General features: G+C 41.1%; 1 protein-coding gene across 1 annotated transcript in view; it reads left to right on the plus strand.

Annotated features, from left to right (window-relative positions):
* BRWD3 (bromodomain and WD repeat domain containing 3) overlaps positions 1 to 19,841 on the plus strand; it is a 69,226-nt gene that overhangs the window by 17,026 nt on the left and 32,359 nt on the right. Inside the window, exons 8-19 of the mRNA XM_082208455.1 lie at positions 127 to 348; positions 667 to 767; positions 3,060 to 3,130; positions 3,969 to 4,069; positions 5,061 to 5,101; positions 6,118 to 6,222; positions 7,623 to 7,776; positions 9,745 to 9,879; positions 11,493 to 11,621; positions 13,178 to 13,403; positions 19,290 to 19,457; positions 19,580 to 19,763. Of these exons, the coding sequence (XP_082064581.1) occupies positions 127 to 348; positions 667 to 767; positions 3,060 to 3,130; positions 3,969 to 4,069; positions 5,061 to 5,101; positions 6,118 to 6,222; positions 7,623 to 7,776; positions 9,745 to 9,879; positions 11,493 to 11,621; positions 13,178 to 13,403; positions 19,290 to 19,457; positions 19,580 to 19,763 (1,637 nt within the window). The remainder of the gene's footprint in view (positions 1 to 126; positions 349 to 666; positions 768 to 3,059; positions 3,131 to 3,968; positions 4,070 to 5,060; positions 5,102 to 6,117; positions 6,223 to 7,622; positions 7,777 to 9,744; positions 9,880 to 11,492; positions 11,622 to 13,177; positions 13,404 to 19,289; positions 19,458 to 19,579; positions 19,764 to 19,841) is intronic.

Below are 19,841 nucleotides of genomic sequence, written 5' to 3' on the forward strand. Positions count from 1 at the left end.
AAACCTAATGGCACTCAGGCAGTTAGCAAAAAGAAGGGATACATACATCTCTAGGGTCATAGTGAAAACAGTGGCACTTCTGCATGTTATACTTTGGATATTGTTTTTTTTTGTGTGAAACATTAGGGTTCGGATGATTGCTTGGTGAAAATTTGGGCTACAGATGACGGACGTTTGCTCTCAACACTCCGAGGACATTCGGCTGAAATTTCTGACATGGGTGTTAATTATGAAAACACCCTCCTTGCTGCAGGCAGCTGTGACAAAGTAGTCAGAGTCTGGTGTCTTCGAACCTGTGCACCAGTTGCAGTGCTGCTTGGCCACACAGCTTCAATAACCTCTATACAGGTAAAGTAGATGAACACTGTTGTTTTTTCCTTTGCTTTTGTTTAGCACTGAGATACAAGACTACATTTGCTTGACCAAATGCATGTTAAATCCACCTCAAATTTGAAATTTCCATCCATCAAACAATTTTGTGATGGGCCTATTTTATTGATTAGCCTTATTATTTTTTGCTTACTTTCTCATGGTCAAAAGCAGTCAGGAACAATATTTATTCAGTGAGTGTGTTTCATATGCCCAGTAAAATAGTTTTTTTTTAAGCTGGAAGAATGAGGGGAAATCCTAAAACCAATTTACAATATCTTTTTCTAAAATCTTTAGTTTTCTCCATCAAGAAAAGGAACAACTCGATACCTCACTTCTACAGGTGCTGATGGGACTATCTGCTTCTGGCAATGGCATTCAGATACAATGAAATTTAAGTACGTATATTTCATTAGATTTATTATTTTAGCTCAGTTTTCTGCTTTTGGACATATCAGTGTTTTCTCAGGTCAGCTTGGTGGTGTGCCACAATATGACTTGGCTTCTGCTGCACTATAAACTTCACCATATGTACCTTGGGTCACTGTAGAGCATTGTAGGGTTTAAACCAGGACTGTCCAAGTTTTCTATCAAGTGAGCTGCAAGAGTAATTCAACACGGGCAGCACACTATTGTTCCACTGGGGGGAAGTGAGCCCAAAAATCTGTCACCCCTCCACCCCTTGCGTTGCTTTTCCAAAGCTGGCTAAGCTAGGTGCAAGGTTCGGGTGGGTTCCTAGAGCCCTCCCACCTCCTTCTCAAAGCTGGAAGAGTGCTAACTAGGCTTTGGGAAGGAGGCAGGAGGACTCTAGGATCCTGTCAGAACCCTCACACCTCCTTCCCCAAGCCCACTGCAGTGGGGGGCGTGGCATCAGATGTTGTGAAAGGCCACAAAAAAGGCCTCAATGGCACCTTACTTTTGAGTCTTGATGTTTTGGACGGAGAATTCAGAACTACAGCAATCCTGTATTTCCTAGAAGCTCCTTTTCATTGAGCTGAACCGTTGTTCTATTTTGTTCAACATGGTCTAAATGAGGGATGTGCAACCTTAGACCCACGGGACAGTTGCAGCTCTCTTGGCCTTTTTGTCTGGTCCTTAAGACTCTCTTGGGGTCACCAGCCATGCTCTGTGGCCTCCTTGAGTGCTTATTCTTGACAAATATGAAATTGAGCTGTGATGATGCTTTTTGATTGCCTCAGTGGAGGTGCGTGTATGTAAAACTTGTGACTTTTGCATGATGGGAATAAGACTGCTATACCATGCTAAGAGTCATGCCTGTTGCACTGCCCACTTCTGTCGTTGGACCTGCTCAATGCTGGCATGCTGTCCCTAGCAGGTTGTCCCTGAGGCAATGTGACCCTTGGGCTGGAAAAAGTTTCCATTCCAATGCTAAACTGAGTGGAAGCTGAGGCAGAGGTATTTCCCAACCTAGAGATTTATTCTGTTGATTTGCCTAAATTTTTACACTCCTGCAAAGCAGGACTATCTAATGCCATCAGGGATTGCATCACCCCCCCCCCGAACTTTGGCATGGCTCTGTCCATGCTGTCTCTTCAGATTAAGCTCCGAGAACCTCCCCCTTTTTAGAATTTTATGTAAAAGAATGGAATTGTAGGCTGCAGTTTGATATGGCCGTGAAAAGAGATGAATTAATTTTTTGCTAAGTCAAATGTTTTAACAAAACTTTGAAGATTCTTACCATTGTGTATCCTCATTGAAATCTTCAGTCCTTTGGTAGAGCCTAGAAGCACAGTGAATAGGAAATTGCCCTCTTGAAGAGTATTCCTAACAGTGCAATTCTATACATTTCTACTAAAAAGTACTCCCAGGAAATTGGGTAAAGGATTGCAACCTCAGTCTTCTGACTCAGCCAGATTTTGTCCCACAGCTGAGACATTTGTAGTTTCAAGTGGGAGTGCAGAGGTAGACTGTAATCTGATGGGTACTGTTGGCATAATTTGCTCACTGCTTTCCCTAAGCCAGTGGTGAGGAACCTTTTCCAGCCTGAAAGCTGCATTCTCTACTGAGCAATCTTCTGGGGGGCCCCACATGCCGGCGACGGGCAGCACCAGAGGAAGAAATGGGTGTGACCAGAGGCAAAGTGGGTGGAAGTACACATGTAACTCTTTATGCAGTAGGCTACATCCCAGCCACAGGTCAGATGTTTCTACCCTCTCCATATGTAAAAGAACATTAAGAATAGCTCGATAGAGAGGGCTGGCAGACATTTAGCCTACATTTCTGAGATTCCTCTCCATTCAAACTTCTAGCACACCAATTTTTGTATTCGGTTGAATTGGGATTTTTAAAAATAGCTTTTTTAAAAGCGGCTTTTCTTTTTGTCGAGTGGCTCCAGTAGATTCATAGCCTTTGGGAAAAAGCAGAAGATCAACCCTTTCTAGGAAAACTATAACTTAACTGATTCTGTATATCTGTATTCACAAACTTTATGCAGGTTTGGTTTAGTTTTGACAGGCTGCAGACAAACACCTTACCAATTTTTATTTTGCAAACGTGTTAACGTTGCGAGGATGTTACTTTCTCTGCATGTTAGTAACCGGGATCGTATTCTATGGACTGCTGCAGTTCTAGCAGCTCATATTGTACAAATATAAATTGTTTTCTTAACAGGTTTATATAATAACCTTTGCACCATGAAGTAATTAAAGTGCTTCATATTTACATTTCAGGGATCGTCCAATCAAATTTGCTGAGAGGTCAAGGCCTGGCGTTCAAATATCTTGTTCATCCTTCAGCTCTGGTATGTATATATATTTCAGGAACAGAAACCATGTAGGAAATGGTTTTCTGCAAAAAAAATAGTTGGTGCTTGTTTTTGAAACCGCTAACTAGTTCAGAAAACACAACTAATTTTTTCAGGAAAATTGAGACTTCAGGAAGATTCTAACCAGAGCCAGTATTAATTGACAAAAATATCTAGGAAATGATTGGGATCTAGGATATTGGTTGCTCTTGGAAAATATAATTGATGGAACTTTCAGCTTCAGGCACAAACATTAACTTTTCACAACACTATGTCATTAAATCTATATTGAGTTCTAGTACAGGTTGATTTTGCTAGCAGCTTTACTTTGTAGGCAGTTTGTCTTACTAGGATTTCCACCCTTGAGTATTTCTCTTGAAACCTGAAATAAAGTGAATTACTGTTACACATTCCTTGCTGTTTAGGTTCTTTATAAAAAGTACTTCAGCAAAGCACTTGAGGTTCTTAATGCCATTTTAGTGGACCTTTAGCATGATCTTGTATTGTGCCAAATTGAGGGGGCGGTGCAGGGTCTAGTCTGACATTCCATGGTGCAGTAATTCTATGGTATTGTTTTGGATAATTGTGGGCATTTTATCTGTTTAGTTCGCCAAATATAGATGTCAGTGTTCTTTGAATAATAAAACACTTTCAGAATTCACAGCTCCTGAAGGAAAAATGCGTCACATGGTTCACATTTTGCTCTCTTGAAATGTTACTTTTCAAATCTGGCAATACCATTTGAACAACAATCATGATTTGCTGAATGAAAAATGTAAGGTTTCTTGATTTTTTTCTTCTTGTCTTTATCTCCTGCCCAACTCCTGCTTTTTAGGTGGTATGTTTGTTGTAACAGGGAGCACTGACCATGTGATAAGAATATATTACTTGGGTTCTGAGACTCCAGAGAAAACTGCTGTGTTAGAATCTCATACGGTAAGAATGAAGCAGGAAATCACACTTGCATTTTTTATATATATAAAAAAACCCTGCTCAGAAGTTTAGGTTGTGCATTTTAACACAGGCTTACCCTGATAAAAGTTCTTGTCTGGAAAACATCTTTGTTATCTTCTGTGGAAGAAGCTGCTTCACAGTACATTCAAGAAAAATTGCTTCTCTTTTGAAACAAACAAGGGAGCCTTTGCAGCCTAGGGAGCATGGTGCTTTCCATGAAGTTTTGGGCATGCAAAGACTGCTGTTGTGAGACTAATCTATGGTTGGTTAACAAAACTTTCATGCTAATTTACCAGGACCTTCTGCAATAAGCATAAATGGTGTTAAGATTAATACAGTGCACTTATAATGGTGGAATTAGTTTTGGCAAAAATATTGCAGCGTGTAGTTTCTTTTTCTGTCAAATATATTTTGCTGTAAAGGAAAGTGATATGTGTCTGTTTGGTTTTTGACAGATGCAGCAAGGCCATGGGATGCCATGACCAAAGTACATGGTGCTCTGAGCCAATGTCATGGTTATGTGGAGTGGTGGGTGATCAAAGCACCAGTGTTTTGGGATAGCAAATAGGAAGGTGCCCCTCCATAGAATGCCAATACTTACTGGTATTAATTTGTGCATGCATGGTATCCAAATGAAACATGGTGGCTGAAAGTGGTATGCCAGTGACCTCAGGGAGCAATAGGTACACAAGATACATTATGATCTTCAGGAACCAGTGGGCATAGGGCTGGCCTTCTTCTTGTTCAGTTAACACTGGCCTGTGACTTCATAGAATTCAGTACATGCTGCTGGCGATACACTGGGGCAAAAGACAGGTGAGTCAGATAAAGGGCTGATGGATGTTTTGTTGACACTTGCTGCTAAGATGTTTTGGACACTCTAGAAACATGTGGATGGAGGAGAGCAGGGTTGTACATAAGCTGACTGTAGAGAAAAGTATTGATGAAAACAATTATTTTCTTTTTTTTTAAGGACAAAGTAGTTGCTGTTCAGTTCTGCAACAGTGGAGGCAGGTAAGCATTTCTTTTGTTCTTCTCCCATGATGTTATTGCTGTATTTGATTTTCCATAATTTTTTTTTAATTTCTTACGCTACTTGTGAAATATAAACAGTCATTTACAAACATCTTGTAAACTGCTTTACTACAGTCAAGCAGTATATACATTTTTTAAATTAAAATAAGGGATTTATCTTAAACTGATCAATGGCAATTTTCTATCTGTTTGGACTTCTGATTCAAAGCACAACTGAAAACGGCAGTCTAAATTGCGCTTCCAGTTTTGGCTTGGATTGAACAGCGTACTATGGTTTGCTGCAACCAGGAAATAGTTAACTGGGGCATGTAATGGGTTGAAGAGGCAAAGCTGAAAAATGGCATGAGTAGCCAAACTGTTGTTAGACTGTGACATCTCAGCTGGGACAAAGTGTTCTGAATTGCATTGTGAAGTGTGGTGGATAGCTGTTCAGTATTATACTTTTTTAAACCTGTATATCCCACTTACTAAGTGACTTTAATTAAAGGAAATTAATGAAAATATTACCTGTTAATTAGCCACTATATAAAAACATCTGATAAGCAACTAGAAGCCAGTTCAGTTGAGTTTTGTTCCAATACTTACTAAATGTTTAATATCTGGTTGGTGAGCTTGTGAACTGACCACATGGTATAAAGCATTGCATTTTGAAGAGTTAGGAGAGTTCTAGGGTTGGCTTGTTCAGCCATGAAAGCTGTTTCTAGATGTTGCTGTCATTTAGAAAGTGCATGTGAAGCTACCCTGAATCAAAGGCACATGCATACCTTGCCCCCTTGTGCTGCATTTTGTGTTAAGTGTGTTTGTGGGTACCAGTGGGTACAAGATAGTGGCCCTTAAAAAAATAAAGTGGAAATATTATTATGCAGGAGTTCAGGGTGCCGGTAGACCAAATTCTGAACTGGGTAGGGGAAAAGCAGGTTGGAGAGCAAAGCAGAGGGGCTTCAGAGCCCTACACATGTAACTTTTTTCCTTTTCCCTTTTACTTGAAAATACAGACTAAGATTTGTCAGTGGAAGCAGAGATGGAACAGCCAGAATCTGGCAATATCAGCAGCAAGAATGGAAGAGTATAGTGTTGGAGATGGCGACTAAGATGACTGGGTAAAAGGCAGAAAAATGTTTATAATTTAACCTCAATAGACAAAGGAATTCAAATGTTCAAAACACAGTAATATTTATTTCTGTGGTCGAAATCCAGAAATGTTCGTTTTCTTCACCTGTTTCAGCATCTTTCCCTTCTAGCCATTTTCCTGTTGTGGCTTTTGTGTAACTCAGGGTTTCTGGGGAAACCAAACCATCTTGTTACCTATGGAAAGTTTTGTCATGGTATTCATAGTAGTGTTAAGCTGCACCCGTCTGGTTGCTTCCCATCATCATGTTACGTGTGGCGCATGGGGCTTGCTGTTAAAAATTTGTAAAGCCTACAGTACATCTTACTGGGCACATGCATTTCTCTAGAGGGGAGCACTGGCCTACTTTCTGAACTAACTGTACCTGGTTGAGACACAGTGAGTTGCACTAGAAGGGAGCTCTTTTTTGCATTAGAATCTGACAGAGTTTCCGCAGAAAGGAACCTTGTAGTCTGTGTTGAGCATTAAACCAAACAGGATAATTATCAGGAATATAAAAGGCAGATCTTTTCAGAGAGAATTTGGTTATTTTATAAGCTACTTATGCTACATTTCTTGTTTCCTCTAAAGATTCAGCAAAATTTGAATGTGTAATGCTCACAGAACTTGCATTTTCTACATGTATTCTCTGGCGGCTGAAAAATGTTAGGTTTAAATAAATAAATTCCTTTATACTACTGTTTGCATGTACAGTTAAACCTCGGTTATTGAACGTAATCCATTCCGGAAGTCTATTTGGCTTCCGAAATGTTTGACAACTGAGGCACAGCTTTAGATTGGCTGCAACAGCTTCCTGCACTCAAGCAGAAGCCGTGTTGGACTTTCAGCTTCTGAAAAATGCTAGAAAACCGAAGCATTTACTTCTGGGTTTTCGGCCTTTGGGAGCCAAAACGTTCCAAAATGGAGGCATTTGGGAGCCGTGGTTTGACTGTATTGTTTTGATCTGGCCAGCTTTTTACTGACAATGGTTTAGTGATGATAATCTGTTTCCAACATCTGGAAATTAAGGCCAAGTATGATGTATAACTGGAAGGGTTTGTTTGTTTAAAGAAAGGGGTGGGAAACAGGATGTAGCATGTGGGTCGGATCTTCAGCTCCTCACTCCCACCTGGCAGGCCACTTCGACAGGTGGGTGGGACTAGTAACCTTTTTGGAACCTGTAGTTTCTTCCTCTGGGGCAGCTGCACAAAGGATGGATGGGGAGGGGTAACTTCCTAGGATCACAGCCCAAATGTATCCCATGGCTGCTTTTAACATCTTCAAAAAACAATCTGATCAAAGATTTCCCAGTGTCACATTTAGTTTGGCTCTAAGTTGGTACTTAAAAGTTTCATTTGACTAGATTCTTCTTTAACGTCTACATTTTCTCAGAAATAGCCAAGTGTCTGGGGAAGACAAGGTGTCCAAGTTGAAGGTGACTATGGTAGCTTGGGATCGTTATGATACTACTGTTATTACAGCAGTCAACAATTTCCTTTTGAAAGTGTGGAACTCTACTACTGGGCAGCTTCTTCACAACCTAACTGTAAGTTAGACCTTCAGTCGATTAGCTTTTTAAGAGGATCTGCATTTAGTGCTCTCTCTGTTGTGTGCCACTGAACTGGGGTCTGGCACTAAGCTTTGGCATCTTTAAGAATTAAGATTCTGATCATGCTTGTGGAGAACAGCTGAGAAACTTGCAAACAGCATCAGATGAGTCCAGGAGTGGTGCGGACCAAGGACTGGTGATCTTTTATCAGAAACACATCAGAACAAATATACAGAAAACAAAATAATTGATCAAATTAGTATCGTTTTCCTAATGGGAGGAGAAAGCTGTTATCATTTTTCCTGTATTCTAACCAATTGATGGTTGGTTGGTTGGTTGGTTGGTTGGTTGGTTGGTTGGTTGGCTGGCTAGTTGGTTGGTTGGTTAATCAATCAAACAAGATTTTCCTGTTGTTTACTATCCATCTGCCTTCTAACTGATCAATTAACTAATGAAATTATAAATATATTTATATTTTTTACCAAAACTTCAATGAAGGAACCCTTCTGAGGCACTTCTGAGAAAATGTTAGCGTGTTTACAATTGAATGAATAAAAGATACCACTTATTGTTCAGGAGAGGATTACTTGTGTTTCATAATACACATTGGAAAATGCTGTGACAGGCATGTATATTACTCTGTCTGATCCCAGGAAGAGCAGGGATAGGTGAATTCTTGCTTGGCCAAAAAAGCAAGCTGCTCTTGTGTTCAAGTACTCTCGGTAAGATTCTCCATTGTTAAGTTGAACAATAGAGCAGCCTGATTTGTTCCTGTGTGACTATTCCCAATAACAAAATCCTGACCTGTGGGAGTAGGGTGAACTGGGAGCAGTGGGCAGGCAAGTGGGACAATTGTCTTCTAGGTTGTGTAGAGCAGGAACGTCCAACTCCTAAGAGACTGCGATCTACTCACAGGAAAAAAGTGGCAGTGATCTACCCCTTTTTGGGGGAGGGGTTCAGGTCAAAGTTGTTGACTTTTTTTAGGGAGGACAGTTCCGTTTTTTTGTGGGGGGGTTCTGGCAAAAGTAAAGGGGAAAGGGGATTAGTTGCTCACCAAAAGATCGCTATGAAAACAATCTGCCTCACAGTGAAAACTCCGTCTTCCTTTTCAGCGAAAACGGAGAGTGGGGTGAGGGGGCAGATGTTCTTAGGCAAAAGCAAAGGAAAAGGAGCCCATGATCGACCGTGATCGACCTGAAGCTCCAGGGATTGATCAATGGATCCCGATTGACCTGTTGGACATCCCTGGTGTAGAGCTATCACTTGCACTCAGGAGGCTGATGTGCCCTTCAGTCCCCAGCAGCAAATATCTGTGGAGCCTGTCCCCACTTCAAATTGGAACTGCTCCAATATGAGCAGAGTTGCTTGCATTTCCAGCTACCCACTTTTTAAAACAATTGCCTTGTCTTTAAAACAGGAGGTCAGTGTGGATATGCCTCCATTCTCTCTCAATTCCAAAATATTAAAAAGTCCCTGAATATGGGCTTCTACCTGACATTGTAGTTTTCTGTGTTAAAACCCTTCTGACATGCTAGTTTTGTGTCTATTAGGGGTGTTCATTTTTCCATTTATATACCAGTTTTCATAAAAATTGCAAAGTGGTTTACAAAGCACAATCTAAAATACACAATTGCAAACAACTAATAAAAGATCAATACTATCATAAAAAAACCCAAACCAGGGATTAGTTCAGCAACAGCATAGTGGTGGACACGTAGGATTCTTTAAACTTCACAAGGATCTGATGGTCTGGGTGACACACCTTTTTGTAATGAAAGAATGTTCTGTCATTGAAGCCTTCAGTCTGAGGTGGTAGACCACAGAAACATGCAGACCACCTTCATAAGATTGAGGCACTGGTCACCTGTGTGTATGTGACGAGCAGGGGAGGGGGGAATGTAATATGAAGCTTATATGGGACAGTAACTACTTCTTAAAATATTACTTTCTTTGCATTTGTTGCAGGGCCATGATGATGAAGTGTTTGTTTTGGAAGCTCACCCATTTGACCAAAGGATCATGCTTTCTGCAGGCCATGATGGGAATATTTTCATTTGGGACCTCGAGAAAGGAGCAAAAATGCGCAATTACTTTAACATGGTACTGTATGGTGGGCAGAATGAGTGGTCAGATCTTAGAATCATAGACTTGTAGAGTTGGAAGGGACCCTAGGGTCATCTAGTCCAACCCCCTGCAGTACAGAAAACCTTTTGCCTAACATGGGGCTTGAGCTCATGACCCTATGATTAAGAGTCAGATCTGAGAATTACTGTGTGTTTATCTGCGTTGGTGCAGGATCTTTATAAAGCACCTCATACCAAAGCAGAGAGAACCCACCCTTGCTGTCCTTGGTGAAAATACATCTTGCTGAAAATAGAAGTAAAGTTTCTATAAGCTTAATGGTAAAGGTAAAGGACCCCTGACAGTTAAGTCCAGTCGCAAACGACACTGGGGTTGCGGCTCTCATCTCGCTTTACAGGCCAAGGGAGCCAGCGTTTGTCCACAGACTTTTTCCAGGTCATGTGGCCAGCATGACTAAGCCGCTTCTGGTGCAACGGAACACCGAAACCAGAGCAGCTCACGGAAACGCTGTTTACTTTCCCGCCGGAGCGGTACCTATTTGTCTACTTGCACTTTTTGGCGTGCTTTCGAACTGCTAGGTGGGCAGAAGCTGGGACCAAGCAACAGGAGCTCACCCTGTCCCATGGATTCAAAACGCTGACCTTCTGATCGGCAAGCCCAAGAGGCTGAGTGGTTTAGACCACAGTGCCACCCGCGTCCCTTAAGTTTACAATATAAAAAAACCATGCAGGGTGAGAAGGAGGTGGGGGAGAACTCTGTTGTGATTAACAGGTCTAATTTGTAATCAGAGGGAAATGTTTTGCCAGGTGCTGGCAAAAACCAAGTGCTTTGTGGGAGGGACGTTGTTAAGAGTTCTGGTGGCACACTCAGAGCAAAGGGGTGTTTTTTAACCTAAGTTTAGCCCAGTCCTTCCCTTTTCCCGCCCTTTACTTTCAGATCCTAGTTCTTTTTCTTTCCCGTTGATACAAATTTGCTCCTGATTACATTGACTCCTGTGCTTGCTCACCTGTTCCTTTTAGTCAGTGGACCCTCCCCTCCCCCTCAGTTCTGGTCTGTTTCTTTGAGTTAAGTGGTCTGTTTGTCTCAAGTGATTTTATTCATCCATTGTCAGTCTTACATTCTTCGGGTCCCTTTGTGTGTGCTTTTGCATGTACTTATTGTGTGTCAAGTGATTCTTATTTATTTCCAGCAAAGCCATAGTATGCCTTTAGTTGTTGTCATAGTAATTGCTAGCATTATCTTCATTATTTCTTTTTTACCCTCCCTCAAACTTTGAATGCTATTCTTGTAGGAACTGTTGCAGCTAACCTCTTGAGATTTGGCAAGAGGTGCTCTGCTTACAAATTTCATAAAATTTCTGCCAAAAATTGTGAATGAAATCTGCAGGCAATGTAATTGAATGGAAGATGACAAAGCCCTTTTTTTACTCCAAAGTGAACTTGAACTTGGGCAGAACTGGGCAGTGTCTGGAACGCTTTGAGCTGAGAATGGTTGTTTTTTTGAAGTGCTGAATCAGGGTCAGAACCAAATCTTGTTGTCGGTACACACCCCTAAAAGAAAGGAAAATTCAGCTTATAAATTTGTCCAGAAAAGTTAAGCAGATCCAAATGGGTGTTGTGTGTGTTTTACAGATTGAGGGCCAAGGCCATGGTGCAGTGTTTGACTGTAAATTTTCCCCTGATGGTCAGCACTTTGCCTGTACAGATTCCCATGGGCACCTACTATTGTTTGGATTCGGATGCAATAAGAGTTATGAAAAGGTGAGTTGGTGGACTCTTAATGTCCTTCTGTGTTTAGCAGTATTTGACATTATCCAGCCATAATGAATCACCTTTAAAGTCCTGTGAATTGCAAGGAAAATGTAAGAATGTGCTTAAATCTCTCTTAAAGTTAATGGGATGTTAAAAGTGCCTAGCTTTGCAAATGGATTGTGTGTGCTGTTCTTCTGTGGGAGACATTCAGACTGGAACTAATTACTCTAGAGTAATCCTACTCTGTGGGGTTTATTGTATAGCTGCTGGTTTGAGGACTGATTAACTGATAATGTCTGGAGGAACTGAGTCCTTGATTTATAAACTGCTAATAATGGTGTGAAAAGGATACAGATGTTTTTAAAGGCTAAGAAAATGAGAAGTGTGTGTGCACATGCTCATGCTTTGTCTTAAGCAGCAGCTTCTTTGCACTCACAATAAAGAAGAATTTCTAAAGAAAAAATATAATTAAAAAACCAGCTAGTGACTCCTAGTATGTTTACAAGCACAGTTCAGAGTGTTGGTACTGACCTTTGAAGCCGCAAACGGCTTTGGCCATGTATACCTGAAGGAGCATCTCCAGCCCCATCGTTCACTGAGGTTCCATCGCCAATGGTCTTCTGGTGGTTCCCTCACAGCGAGAAGTGAAGTACCAGGTAGAGGGCCATCTCAGCAGTGGCACCCACCTTGTGGAACACCCTCCCATTAGATGTCATGGAGATAAAGAACTACACAACGTTTAGAAGACATCTAAAAGCAACCCCTGTATCAGAAAGTTTTTAATGTGTGACATTTTATTATTTTCTTAAATTTTGCTGGAAGTTGCTCAGAGTGGCTGAGGAAACCCAGCTAGATAGGTGGGGTATAAATAATAAGATTATTAATAATAATATTACTCAAAATGATTAAGAAAGCAAGTTTTGGCCAAGGGCGTTCCTCCTGGGCAGTGTATTTCTCAGGTTAGGGGCACTATTTAAAAAAACTGCTCTGCCCACTAGGAAGTTTAACCTACCCATTTATGGCGGAAATTTTGAGCAGGACTGCCCTAAAAATATTTAAGGATGTGAAAGTGTATTAGCGAGATGTGCACTCCATAAAGGTTCTGAGTCAAAACCAGAACCTTGAGTTGAATTTGGAAGAAAACTGGAAAATTACACAGTTTGCAGTGAATTGGTTATAAAAATAAGTTTGTTAAACTCCTTCTCCTGAAGTTGACCACTTAGGACCTCATATCTGTGGTTTCTGAAGGATACCACCCTCATGTTTCATTAAAGCTTTTCTTTGTAGTCCTAAGGGTAAGAACTGTGCTTGCTTTTTTTTTTTTTTTAAATGAAAACCACATAGAAAAGACACTTAATTCTAAGCTTTTGTGGTGCATAGAAATAGTTCACATGCAGGTTTGCTCCTCTAAAGTAGTCTGAATAGTCCGATGGGACCAAGGTGAGAATTACCATTTGACAGATAATTTCTGGCCAGAAAGACAGTTAACAGAGTATGCGTTGTATGAGAAGAATTAAGAAATGTTTGTGTATTTGTACTGATTTCTAAGTTTGTGTCTGATGTAGATCCCGGACCAGATGTTCTTCCACACAGATTACCGCCCTCTGATCCGTGATGCGAATAACTATGTCCTAGATGAACAAACTCAACAGGCGCCGCATCTCATGCCTCCCCCGTTCTTAGTTGATGTGGATGGAAATCCTCACCCCACAAAATACCAGCGACTGGTGCCAGGGCGGGAAAATTGTAACGATGAGCAACTCATTCCTCAGCTGGGATATGTGGCAAACGGTACACCATATTTAAATCACAGAATCTGAAATGAAGAGGTGTTTCTTGCCTATTATGAAGTTTCTTAGAATGTAGTAGGCCTATTAAGAAGTTTCTGTTTTGGGGTATGGCAGTCTTCATCCTGCTGGCCTTCAGATGGTTTGGATTATCAATATATGCTGGCTGGAACAGATGGGAATTGCAATCCAAAACATCTTGATGGCATCAGGTTGGGGTAAGGCTGGGATATGGGTTAACTCAAGAAAGAAGGCTCCCTCTCTGTCTTGCATTGGGGAAAACCATACATTAAAAATAATCTATTAAAATATTAGTAATGACATAGGTCTCCTGATGAGGCAGACCAGCAGTCTTTCCTCTGAATTTAATGTAAAAAGTGTTTGTTTTTTTTACTCATAAGTAAAGATGCAGTCTTAAACCCACTTATGTACAAGCCAGCCCCTTTAAATTCAGTAAGATTTACTTCCTTGTAGACATGGTTGGGCTTGCCACTGTAAATCTTTCTGAATGCAATTTTGGGCTTACTTTAAGTGAAGACTTTTTGGTGAGTAACACCTTATTTCATTAGATATTATTTAAATAAGTTTTTTTTCTTCTGATTTTATGGTTTACTTTACCAGATTTTGTCTCTAATGCATTCTTTTTGTAACCTTATTGTTCATCATTTAGAAACCATGTTAAGCAACAAAAAAATTTGTCAAAATAAAGTTGTAGCTGTAGCTATTTTTTGAAACCTTCCAAACAATACAGATGAGGGGAATGCATTTAGACAAGCTAGCATAAAAGCTCTGTGATGTGATGGAGTTTCTAAATTGGAAAAGTAATTAAGTAGTACTCCATGGTTGGGCTGCAATCCTAAGTAAGCAGGTGAACATACAAAAGGCTGGGAGGGGTGGAGTTTTTGGATTTCATGATCTAGCAGCCTCTGCTTGATGAGAGAGAAGATTTGTGAGCCATCCAATAGAAGGGAATCTATTGCAATCCCTATTTGCCTGTGTTTGAGGGTAATATCAGAAAACGATGTAGAATTATGTGTGTCTCTCAATAAAGAAGTTAGTAAGCATTCCGGGTCTGTATTGAAATGAATTTTTAGCCAGTATTTGAAAGTCATAATTCAGCCCCTGGATTCTAGGAGATGCTGGCCTAAATTTGAACATATAGCCAGATAGGAGACACATTTTGGAGCCCCCAGAATTTGTTGGAAGAAGAATGCCTCTACACCCTCGACTTGGTTGTTAAAGTCAGTTATCCATAAGGAAATCCCATAAAGGAGTTGCAATACAGTTTTTGCTCTATATGCCTAACTGCTGCAGGCACATTCTGTTTACCATCAAGAAAATACAATTGTTTAGTTTGTGTTGCAGAGCACAAATGGTCACTCATTTTAGATTGTAAAAGGTGATCCCTAAGTATTTAAAGCTTTTAACTTGATCGATTTCTTGATTACCAATACACAATTTAGATGGATGCCAACTCTTTGGCAATAATCAATCGATAGGTGATTTCCTTGACAGTAATGAAAGTACGCTTTTAGAACTTTTAGAACTCTGGTGCAGGAGAGGTTAAAAAAAAAGAGAGGGAGTAAAGGACCCCTGGATGGTTAAGTCCAGTCAAAGGCATCTGTGGGGTGCGGCGCTCATCTTTCTTCAGGCCGAGGGAGCTGGTGTTTGTTCACAGACAGCTTTCCGGGTAATGTGGCCAGCATGACTAAATTGCTTCTGGTGCAACGGAACACCGTGATGGAAACCAGAGCACATGGAAATGCTGTTTACCTTCCTGCCGCAGTGGTACCGATTTATCTACTTACACTGGCATACTTTCAAACTGCTAGGTTGGCAGGAGCTGGGACAAGCAATGGGCGCTCACCCCATCGTGAGGATTTGAACTGCCGACTTTCTGATCGGCAAGCCCAAGAGGCTCAGTGGTTTAGACCACAGCACCACCTGCAGGAGAGGAGGACAGTGTCATTGCATATAAATGTACAGTGGTACCTCGGGTTACGAGCTTAATTCGTTCTGGAGAGTCCATTCTTAACCTGAAGCATTCTTAACCCGAGGCGCACATTCCCTACATAGGCCTCGGAAGCGGATTGCGTTCGTATCCCGGGGCAAAGTTCGCAACCCGGGACACCTACTTCTGGGTTTGTGAAGTTCGTAAGCAGGACTGTTTGTACCACTGTATAGGAACTGCCTTAGATCCTAACCTAGGAGGGTTGCCATTCACAACGAGTAGATGTTGTTTCATATCATTCAAAAATAGATTAAATAAATGTGGGGCAAGAATACATATAAATTTCCCCTTTCGGATTTCATATACTTATCCGCTAGAAAGGCAAGTGAGAGACAGTGATCAATAGTTTGTTTCTATTTTGTAAATCTGATTTACAAATGTTAAGGACCAATATTTCTATTCCTTTTAATCCAATCCAACAGATAGCGCTCTAAATGTTTAGAGTTTACTTATAGTGGACAGGAGACCAATAGGGTGATAATTACACGGCTGTTCAGGATCACCTTTTTTTATAAATTGGGATGATTACAGAAGTTAATCATGATTATGGTATAATTCCATATTCATCTTTGAGAGTTAAAAGGTTAGCAAGATGTGCATACTTTTTTCAAAACCTCAGCAGAAATCCCATCAGATCCAGGGGCCTTACGGGGTTTTAGCTCTGCAATAAGTTCCATAATTTTGTCTGAGCTTACTGGGGGCAAGTTTGGTATAGTAAAGAGGACAGGCTCATCAGCATTTGGAAGAAAGCAGGGTGAGATTTTGAGTATTTTAAAATAGTAGTCCACCCAGGTTTGGGAGGGAATGGTAGGTACAATTAAAAAATAGTATTCTGGTAGCCAGAGGTTATTTGCCAGAAGGTTTTATGATCATTCACTTTTAGTGCATTTATTAAGTGTGTCCATTTATTTTGATGGTATATTTTCTTCTTCTTAGCAATAAGTTCATTATATAACTTCCTACGAGTAAAATAGGTTTTTTTGGTTTTATCGTCACCCTTTTTGCAAAGGTCTCTGAACGATATTCTGAGCAATCTTTTCTCTGTATAGCATTCCTGGTCAAACCAAGGGGAGGGATTAGAGAGGGTAACAGATGCAGGCTTAGCTATTGTACCACAGTTGTCTATTACTTGGGAGTAAGTTGTTATTACTACCTTAATAGAATGTGAGTTACTAAGGGTTGTTCTCAGTGTTACATTTTGTCTTGAGTCCAGGAATTTGGTCCCTTCGAATTGTGGGGACTATCTAATCCTTTTCAAAATACTATCAGAGGCCTGATCAGAGTTACCAGGCTTCAAGATCTTATTTACTGGGTCGCATGTAGACAGAAGTAAGGGGGCGTGGTCACTTTCCATACGGACTCCAATAGAAATGAAGTTAACACCAGAGTGTAGATTTAGAGAACTGATACAATACAGATACAATTAGAATTATTTGTGATAAATCTATATTGCATTACCCCATCCATGGTGACCCACAACATCTAACTACCAGCTATTGAAAAGGAATAAAAAATAAATAAATCTGGGAAAGTGTGTGTAGATGTGTGTTTTAAAAAAGTAATTTTGAAAAATATTCTGGTCTTGTTTATCTGATAGATATGCTTGCAAAGATTAACAGTGGGGAAGAAAGGTGTCATGCACACTCCTTGTATTTGGGAGTAAGCCAATGCAGTGGAGCTTCTGTGAATGAATGTGCAGAGATGTTCAGGATTCAGCTGAGTGTTTCCCAAAGAAAAGGCTCTCATGAGACAGGATCCTGATCTGTTTACATGCATCTACACTCGGGGGCGTCCTCTACTATGAAACTAATGAAGCTTAAGCTTCAGGGCCCCTAGTCTTAGAGGGGCCCTAATACTGACTTTAGCCCATATTGCTTAAAATAGACCCAATTTGAGTCACACAACTCAAATTGATTAATTTTTTGTTGTATATATTTCAACAATCCTGAAGTTTGAGAGTCAGTAGTTCAGATGTTATAAAGGTGGAGTGTTAAGGTAGCTTGGAAACTAAAAGGCAAAGGATTTTTTTTTTCACACCAGTGACTTGTACATGTGAGATAATTCAGTACAGCAATTTAAATCAATATCTGTGATGTAGTAGTTACTTTCTTTTTAATTAATCAGTTGTGGAAAAACCCTATTGAGGAAGTGGTTTGTTGCTGGTTGCGAAGGGCCCCCACAACATTTCAAGCCTCAGGGCCCCAAACATTTAGCTCCACCACTGGCTATACTCCTGTTCCTGTGATTCAGATTAGAACAGCCTGTAGGTGCTTCCTTATACAGGGCTCAAGTGAACTCACACGGGACTGCAGTCCAATCCCTCCCCCCAAGAAGTCAAAATAATATTTTCCTCTCCCCACAACTCTTACTGGGTGATCTGATGAAGGTCTTTTCCCCTTTCTCGTTCACCCCTCTCTTGACTGGTCAGAGAATAGCTGTCACTGTCATCATACCTGCCCAGTCAGGCAGTCAGGCCTGGAAGACTGCAAGGCCTAGTGCTCCATGAAAGACTCACCTCTGCTCAAGCTGGTGGGAAGCAGTGAAAAGCAGAAAGAGAAGTGGCAGTGGCAGCAGGATCTGCTGCTTGGTGCAAGAGACCCACACATTCAATAATGAGGGCAGGAAACTCATCATGGACTAGCAGCTGATGGCCCATGGACTGGCAGTAGTCCAGGGACTACCACTTTGAGTAGCACTGTCCTAGGACAAGTGTGACAATAATACCTTTAGGAACAAATTCCAGAGTGGGCGCTGTGTTAGTCTGTTTCAGAATAAAATAAAGAAAAATGAAAAACAGTGTCTAGTGGCACCTTAAAGACCTACAGACTTATTGTATCATATTTGTTGGTCAGTTACCATTTCATCAGGTGCATTACGTTTTAACCTTTATAGATAGGTTTAATCACCTGCAAAAACGTTTTAGCAGAGTGAGGCCAGAAAATTACACAGTACAAGGGAGACTTGGAAAAATCAACAAATACACAACACAAATGAGATCTGGTCAAAGGTGTAAAAGATTGAATCCATAGGGGTGATCTGCTTCCAGTTGGTGCTGATCCAGGCTGGAGCTGGAGTCATGGTTTCTAACTATGGAATGGAATGGTGGCATACAAATAAGATGATGACAGTGATGATATGTTAACCCAGTACAGGTTCAGAGAAGACTTATAATCACTGTCAGTTGCTCTGCTAGGTCATTGTTTGCAGCAGGATCACCTTCCACCCCCCAAGTAGTCCCTTCCATGTAGACTTGCAGCAATAGAACTGTCTGTGAGCCAAGTAGGTGCTCCTCTGGCCCCTTGGACTTCCTGTCAGGTCTGTTGCTGCATTTGCTCTTGAGACCTGGGGGTGGGTGGGAATCAGGAACTGAAAGGAGGGTTTGATGGATTATGGGGGGACGAGTGAGTTGTCCTTGAGATGGGGTTCTTCAGGTTGTTTCCAAACTACTGTGAGATTCTTCCAGTCCAGATGGAGTAAGGTTTATCTGCAGGATCACAAGCCTTGACCTCCAAAGAGACCTCCAGGCTCTGCGTTGGATAGGATCCTAAACCTGCAGGCAAGATGAATATTGTGCATACATAAACACCTAGCCAGATGACAGTTCCTTTTTTTTAATGAGCAAGCGGTTCCTACGTTTAATTCTTATTTTAAATGGAGAATGCAGTCTTCTGAGTTGCACGGGGCTCTTCTTTCACCTGTGTCAAGGAAAAATAGTTCAGTTCAGTACTAACATGCGGGCTCACTGGCTAGCACAAGGTTCTTGATGGGCACATGGTAACCTGCTTCGGGGTCTCCCATGGCACACCTTTTGGCATTCACTCTAATAAAGTATTGTTGTACATCTCAGAATGCTCACTTGATGCTCTTTTTCTTGCAAAGGTGATGGCGAAGTTGTGGAGCAGGTGATTGGGCAGCAAACTAATGACCAAGAAGAAAGCATCCTTGATGGAATGATCAGGGAGCTACAACGAGAGCAAGATCAGAGAAGACTTAATGGAAGTGAAGCTACTCCAAATCTTCTGCAAATCAGATTGCAGCCTGCTAATGGTAAGAGTCATCTCCTGTTATTCTTCTAGACAAGTGTAGAAGGATTCAGTGTTCATTGGTCTTCTTTTGATACAACAAACATGGTGGGGGAAGTTGATTAGTCTTCTGGTTTGTTTTGGTAGCTTTGAGAAGTCCAAGTTTGGATATAGCTTCCCCCCCAAATGTTGGGCTCAGACGGAGTGGTCAAATTGAAGGTGTTCGGCAGATGCACCACAACGCTCCTAGAAGTCAGATGGCCACGGAGAGGGATCTCATGGCATGGAGTAGAAGAGTGGTGGTGAACGAGCTGCATCCTGGGGTTAGCAGGTAAAAACAATGTTTAGAATTATTTCAGGTTTTGTCTTTATGCATGTGTGTGCCATGATCTTCCTGGAATCGTTTTAA

This window comes from Podarcis vaucheri (assembly GCF_965113315.1).
Source record: "Podarcis vaucheri genome assembly, chromosome: Z".
Taxonomy (NCBI): Eukaryota; Metazoa; Chordata; class Lepidosauria; order Squamata; family Lacertidae; genus Podarcis; species Podarcis vaucheri.